This window comes from Pinus tabuliformis, chromosome 4_1, assembly GCF_031772625.1.
Source record: "Pinus tabuliformis cultivar Carrire ecotype Pingquan chromosome 4_1, CPIR1, whole genome shotgun sequence".
In the NCBI taxonomy this organism is placed as follows: Eukaryota; Viridiplantae; Streptophyta; class Pinopsida; order Pinales; family Pinaceae; genus Pinus; species Pinus tabuliformis.
In genome coordinates, this window is record NC_142303.1 from 516,574,439 (window position 1) to 516,580,954 (window position 6,516).

General features: G+C 32.6%; 1 protein-coding gene across 1 annotated transcript; it reads left to right on the plus strand.

The window, feature by feature from the left end:
• The first annotated feature begins 654 nt into the window (after positions 1–654).
• LOC149176841 (uncharacterized) lies at positions 655–3,429 on the plus strand. The gene is made up of 2 exons (XM_089423214.1): positions 655–943; positions 3,114–3,429. Exons 1-2 carry the CDS (start codon positions 698–700, stop codon positions 3,189–3,191), a joined length of 324 nt encoding a protein of 107 aa, XP_089279340.1. The 5' UTR covers positions 655–697; the 3' UTR covers positions 3,192–3,429.
• The last annotated feature ends 3,087 nt before the right edge of the window (positions 3,430–6,516 follow it).

Sequence of the window (6,516 nt, forward strand, 5' to 3'; positions counted from 1 at the left end):
TGAGGTGCCAAATCTCTTTTTCTTTTCTCAGTACGCCGAGTCCGATCGAAGTCCTGTAAAGTCTCATCAAATCATTTCATGGAATCTCTATTGGTCCCTGTCTGGTCACAATCGGGGAAGATCAGAATCAATCAGTATTAAACTAGAAGACCACTTGTCTGATTTATGAACAATAATAGCATCGACATGCCAAAATTCTGATTATGTTCGGACCAGTTCGAAAAAGGTCAATGAGCAAGGTATCATCGGACAAAACTGATGTCATTGCCCCTAAGTTAACGAGCATCTTGTGTAGACAGTAGCGCAAAGGCAGTTTACTCGCACATTAAACTATTGAAATTGTCTACTACGCCGTAGACATATAGGCCTACCAAATCTTTTTTTTTTCTGTACGCATAGACGTACGAAATCTTTATATATAGTGCAATTGCTGCGACCAAGAAGCATAGGAAATCTAAAGGCAGTTTCAGAAATCATTTTCTAAAAGAAATGGAGACAGGTTTTGCTGTTTACAGACCTTAGCCCATTGAGGTAACGGTGCTTTCTCCTTAAGTGAGTAACTGTATTTGAATTTCAGAATTTCAGTTTCTGTGTATTATATGTTTTTCCTATCTCACAAAAACAAACGGTTGTTCCAGGTGCTCCATCATTTTTAAACCCATCAAACAAGGGTAGTTCAGCCTGAGATAGCAACAAAATGGCAGAGGGGAGCCGACGCGTGGAATCAATTGATTCAACTGATTGGCAACCATCGACTTTACCAGCACTGAAAATCGACCAGGCAGGTGGTTCGGATCAGCTTTCGATCCGAATCATGACTTACAAGCGCTCTACAGCTCTTACCTCAAGGCTGTATGAGGTACTGGAAGAGGAGGGTCTGGACGTTCTCCATTCCCACACATCCTCCACTAAAGACAAAGTTCTTCATAGTATCCAAGTGAAGGTAATATTAATGGCAGATTCCTTCCTCCAGTCATATTCGTACTGTGTTAGTCTTTCTCATGCTTTGTCAATCTAGGATCAGTGTTACTGGGAAAGTCGTCTCTGTCTTTTGGAATGTAAATAAGGTTATTTTGTGTTTTAGTTGTTGATGTAAATGTATTATATTTTTAATTATTTTGTGTTTTAGTTGCTGATGTAAATGTATTACATTTTTAATTATTTTGTTAAGTTTGTTTTGGCTTTCCAGTTCTCTCGTGTGTTTTTTAAGTTTGAAATGTGGTTTGAGAAATTGCTATGTATGGGAGTTTTAAAAGTCTCATCTAAGTTTTAAAAGTCAGCTTTAAGCTAACTGGAATTTAGCATGTTTTTTTCACTTTCACTGGCTCAACAGTCTCCATGAGGTTTGATTCTAGGTAGCCTTGCTGATTAAGCCCATCCTCAAAAGATTATTGTAGTGAGACTGACAACTATTTGTTCTTTTATTAGTGGTAGTTTTTCTTGATAATTGTGTATGTAAGTCAATCAATGTAAGTCTTTTTTCATTAATATTATCTTTTTTGGCTCATCTAGGGTCAGTTAGCTCAATTAATTTAGATTCATCTTTCTTTGGAAGTAGTCCTTGTTTTCTTAAATGATGTGATTTTAGTGATTATTGGTTTTTTAATTATTTCATTTACGAATAGGTTTTTGTGTTGCTGACAGAATTGTATAGTTTGTTTTATTATTTATATTGTTTTTCCATGATGGTTGGGTTTTCCATTAGTCTGAGTCTTTTTTAATAATTTAGAATCATGAGAATCATGATCTTGTTTTGGAGATTTTCACAGAGTGGGGAGATTACGTTGAATTTTTCAATGGACACACCACCCATGTTAGGGACCAAAATAAGTAATATAAGTAGATGCAAAAATAGGGAAAAGGTGAAATTTAGATTAAAAAATCAAGCCAAACTTTAGAATTAGGAAACAAAAGTAAAATATGAAACCAAAAGACTAAAAAATAAAAAGAAATAATAATTAATAACATAAGATCTATATAAATAAATTAATAAATAAATAGAAGATATAGATGAAAAGTAAAACCAAAAGACTATGGAAAAAATGAGGTTAATAATTAACGAATAATGAATAAATTATAAAAAAAAATAATAAATGTACATAAATAAATTAATAAATAAATAGAAGATATAGATGAAATGTAAAACCAAAGGACTATGGAAAAAATGAGGTTAATAATTAATGAATAATGAATAATGAATAAATTGTCAAAAAATAATAAATTAAAAATCTAAATTAGGTAAAAAAAAAGAATTAATAACCAAAATATTAAAAAGTAAGAATTTTACATAATAATAAATTAAAATATATTAGAAATAAAATTGAAAATAAGTAAAGTTTTATTAGCATAATCAGTTTTAGTGTCAGGGGAAGAGTCATGCTAAAATCCAATTAGTTTAGGGTTATTCCTTGATAATTTTGATGACTTAGATGCTCTTAAGCAGGGATTTCTCAAGCCATAAGTCAAGTTTAGATAAAATTAAATCAGTTAACAAACAAACAAAAATATAAATACCATAATTAGAAAAATGGAAAATAATAAAGATGGGTAACCCACTTAATTTATGTCAAAGAAGTGGTTTTTGTTCTTTTTAAAATATGTAATTTAGTGAATCTTGGTTTTTTTTAATGAGTTCATTTGCCAATATAATTAGGTTTTTGGATTTAGGGCAGAATTGTATAGTTTATTTTGCAATTTATATTCATTATTTATAGTCATTGTTCCAGGATGGTTGTTCAAGGATGGTTGGGAAATAGGTTATGGAAAAATCTGATCAATGTTTTACCTAACTAATTTCTGCTGGATATTATTTCTCCGGGTCAGCCCGTATCGGTTCAACCTTAAGGTTCTATGGTTAAAATATACTGGTTTACTCTGATTCATGTACCAAGAATGCCCATCTATGTTTTTATTTATATGTTTGATTGTGCTATTAACATTCATTCTTTGCTGAATCCAATGAAGAAATACGAAGTTTCGGGATTCCCTTTTTTTCCAATCCCTTTTTGAACAGCCTACCACAGTCTACAGACAATAAAGCTGAGATAATCAAGAATTCTCTGTAATTTTTTTCTGTGTGGTGTGGTTTTTGATATGATTTACTGTTTTTACAGGTTCTAGCGCCAAGTACGCTGGATATAGACGACCTGAAACGCAGGCTCAACACTTGGGCTGCCAATGCAGAGGATTAGAAACAGAAGACGTTTTGAATCTTGAATAGCAATGGCATGACGTCCACTATCAACAATATAATCCTTTTTATCAGTTACGACCGCACCATACTCTCACTATCTACGACGTTTTCTCTTCTTTTCGATTCGAAACTTGAAGTGTGTTATGCAAATCTTAAAGGCTAGGTTAGAGTTGTCAAAAACGTTTGACTGAGTGATAGAAGTTGATGATCGGTGAACGTCTCTTCATGTATTTAACACAGATGCTTCTCAAGTGCCGGAATAAATAAACTCAAGATTTATAAGGAAGTCAGTAGAATATATATATAATGATGCTATACATTTTAGACACTATAATGCCACAAGTGCATCTTTTGACATAAAATTATGCTATACAATTATGCCAATTATGCTCTAAAATTATCCTCTAAAATTACAGTACAGCATGTACGTTGACATTGTTTTTCAGACGTAGGTTTGATTCCCTCGAGAGTTTGTTTGAACAACAATTAGGAATTGTTTGTAGATCAAGGTCTTTGAAAATAGAGCATATAAACAATAGAAGAAGTTGCAGTTATCTGCATATGGAAGATGACAAAGACCCTATCAATGGTATAGAATTAGTAGGGAATTAGTAGGGGGAGTTTTCGATAATTTGATCAGACCTGCAAAAAGTGATTGATAATGAAAAAAGAAAAAACTACGTTTTCTGTTATTGCCAAAGCCGGTGATGACTAGCGTTGGCCTATCACCCAGGCTGTGTTCGTCGTGAAAATCGCTAAGTTCCGCTATTCATTCTGAGTTGAGGTGCCTCGTTCTGAAGCTGATGGGGACACTGGGAATATATCTGAAACATTAAATTATGTCTTCTTATTTAAAGAGGAAGAACACTAGCCTTCGTTGAAGTTATTACATGATTACCTAGAGGAATATGCTTGCTTTTCTACTGACCCGTCAGGGCTACTTCCAATATCCAAGAAGACGTTGAAGGTTATAAAAGTGTGTCTGGCAAGGGCAATTTCTGCTGGCAGCCAAAACAAAAATTGTGAGCGGGCTGAACTTTCATAGCACCTCGTATTCGTCTCACCTTCGCAGCCAGGCCGAAGCCCTTGCGATGTGAAAGTGTGTGGGGAGCTGGAGCAGCCAAGGAAGTGTGAGAAGCAGCCAACATGAAAGTTTTGCCAGTATGGGAGTTGGAGGGCGATGGAGGGCGAAGGTATATATAACATTGTGTGGAACAGATTCTGTGTGGAGCTGTCAGCTTCTGAGGAGGAGCAGTTCTCGCAACTTCGATGTAAAATTATGATTAGGATAATGAAAACAAAAAGCGTTCATGAAGTCACTATATAAGTGTGGGCTAAGGTAGACTAAGGTATAAGTGTGGGCTAAGGTAGACTAAGGTATAGTAGACAATAACCCATTATGATGAAATTTAAATAGACTTATATATCTGGGCAAATAATTGAACTTTGTATTTGGTGTATCTGTTCTATTATTCTAATGGGAATTTGAATGGGAATTTGAATGGTAAGGATATATGATTGGTTGTACATTATTGTGATGAAATTTAAATAGACTTATATATTTGGTCAGATAATTGAACTTTGTATTTGGTGTATCTGGTTTATTATTCTTTGTATTTGGAGTATCTTGCTTATTATTTTAATGAGGAATTTGAATTGTAAGGGGTGTATGATTGGTTGTATCTCACATTCTACAGTAGATTTCTTAGGTGTGTTGTAAGTCTTGCTGAGTAAGATAGTTATTGTTTATCCTTTTTAGGTAGAGAGAAGGGGTGATTTCAAGTTGTAGAATTCACCACCAGGTAGATAAGAGGGTGGTGGTTGTGTTAGTATCTAAGCTTGATGTGTAATCAAAGAACTTAAAACTAGGAGTCTGAATGTAAGGGACCAAGTTGCCAAGGATTTAACATGATTGATTAACCATGTAAGTGAGAATAATTCATGGAAAACTAGTGAATATAGCATGTGGTACTATGTAACTAGGTAGATAGATTTCTTTTTCTATGGACATCAATAATCGATTGTATGTAGGTAGAAGAGATAAAGGAAAGAATGTCGACTGTGAAGAAAACCCAAAAAAATATAAGACTCAACAAATTATTTTTGAAGTTCTATATATTAAAAAATATATATTTACAAAATCTTTAGAAATATATATATATATATAATTTCAAACATGTTAATTATCTCACCCCTAATCATAGTCGCACCACTTCCACTACATCCACAACCTAAGTTATCACCGCTTCAACTTACTGAAGTTTGAAGAGTGAACTCCTTCTAGACTCATCGAAACTCAAGAAGCAAGAAGAATCTATTTAACCGACTCAGATTTTGCACAAATATAGGTGCTCAACGAAGATGGAGATCCCATTCTGTATCGATATCTGTTTGTTTAATTTAATAGCCATAGTTGTGTTGTGTCCTCTCATGGTAAATTATTGTGGCATTAAGTAGAAGCGTACCCAAGCTATATTTGGACATTATTGATTTGGACATTCTTGATTTTTACTCCTGGTTTATGGAATATATAGAAATATATAGTTTACTATTATGTAATTTTATAAAATGTTTAATATATGTAATTTTATAAAATGTTTATCTTTAAATTTGATATTTAAGGTAAATCAAATATATAATATTTATTTTTATTTATTCTATATTTCCTGTTAATAACTAAATTTCATTTATAGTTAAAATCCATCATAAAGAAATAAATCTAATAACAATATTGTTAAGCAGGTAAACAATAAGCAATTAGAGTGAGATGTCTATTGTTAACTACAATGAGAGAAACAAATATTTAAATATGTTGTTAAGAAAATTATTTTAATTATTATATCGAATTGCTCATAAGAATTGAGACAAAATGTATATGAGAATAAACTCAAAATAGAAGTGGAGCCAACACACACTTCACATTATTAAGTAACATTTAAATAAATTACATAGGATACAAGTAGTAATAAATGGCTGAAGGAAATTGAGCTTTAGCTAAAATCAAGCTGAATATGAAAACTAGAATGAAAAAAGTGGTGGTTGGAATTATTTTCTCCAACACTCCTCCTTAATTACAAACACAAAAAATTAAACTACCATGCATGTTGTGACTCAAAAAACTTTGACATTTGCTCTTGGGTTGGATTTCTTTCTCTTTTTCTTTCCTTCCAGATCATATATCTTTGAATTGCTTCAAATTTCTCTTTTTGTTGTAGGCTTGAAATTTTAGTTTCTTTATTATCTGATGCAACTCTTCCATTCTTTTAATAAAGAAAATTATTTGAGGTTGCCCATGCATATCTTCTTTTTCTTCCAAGATCTTC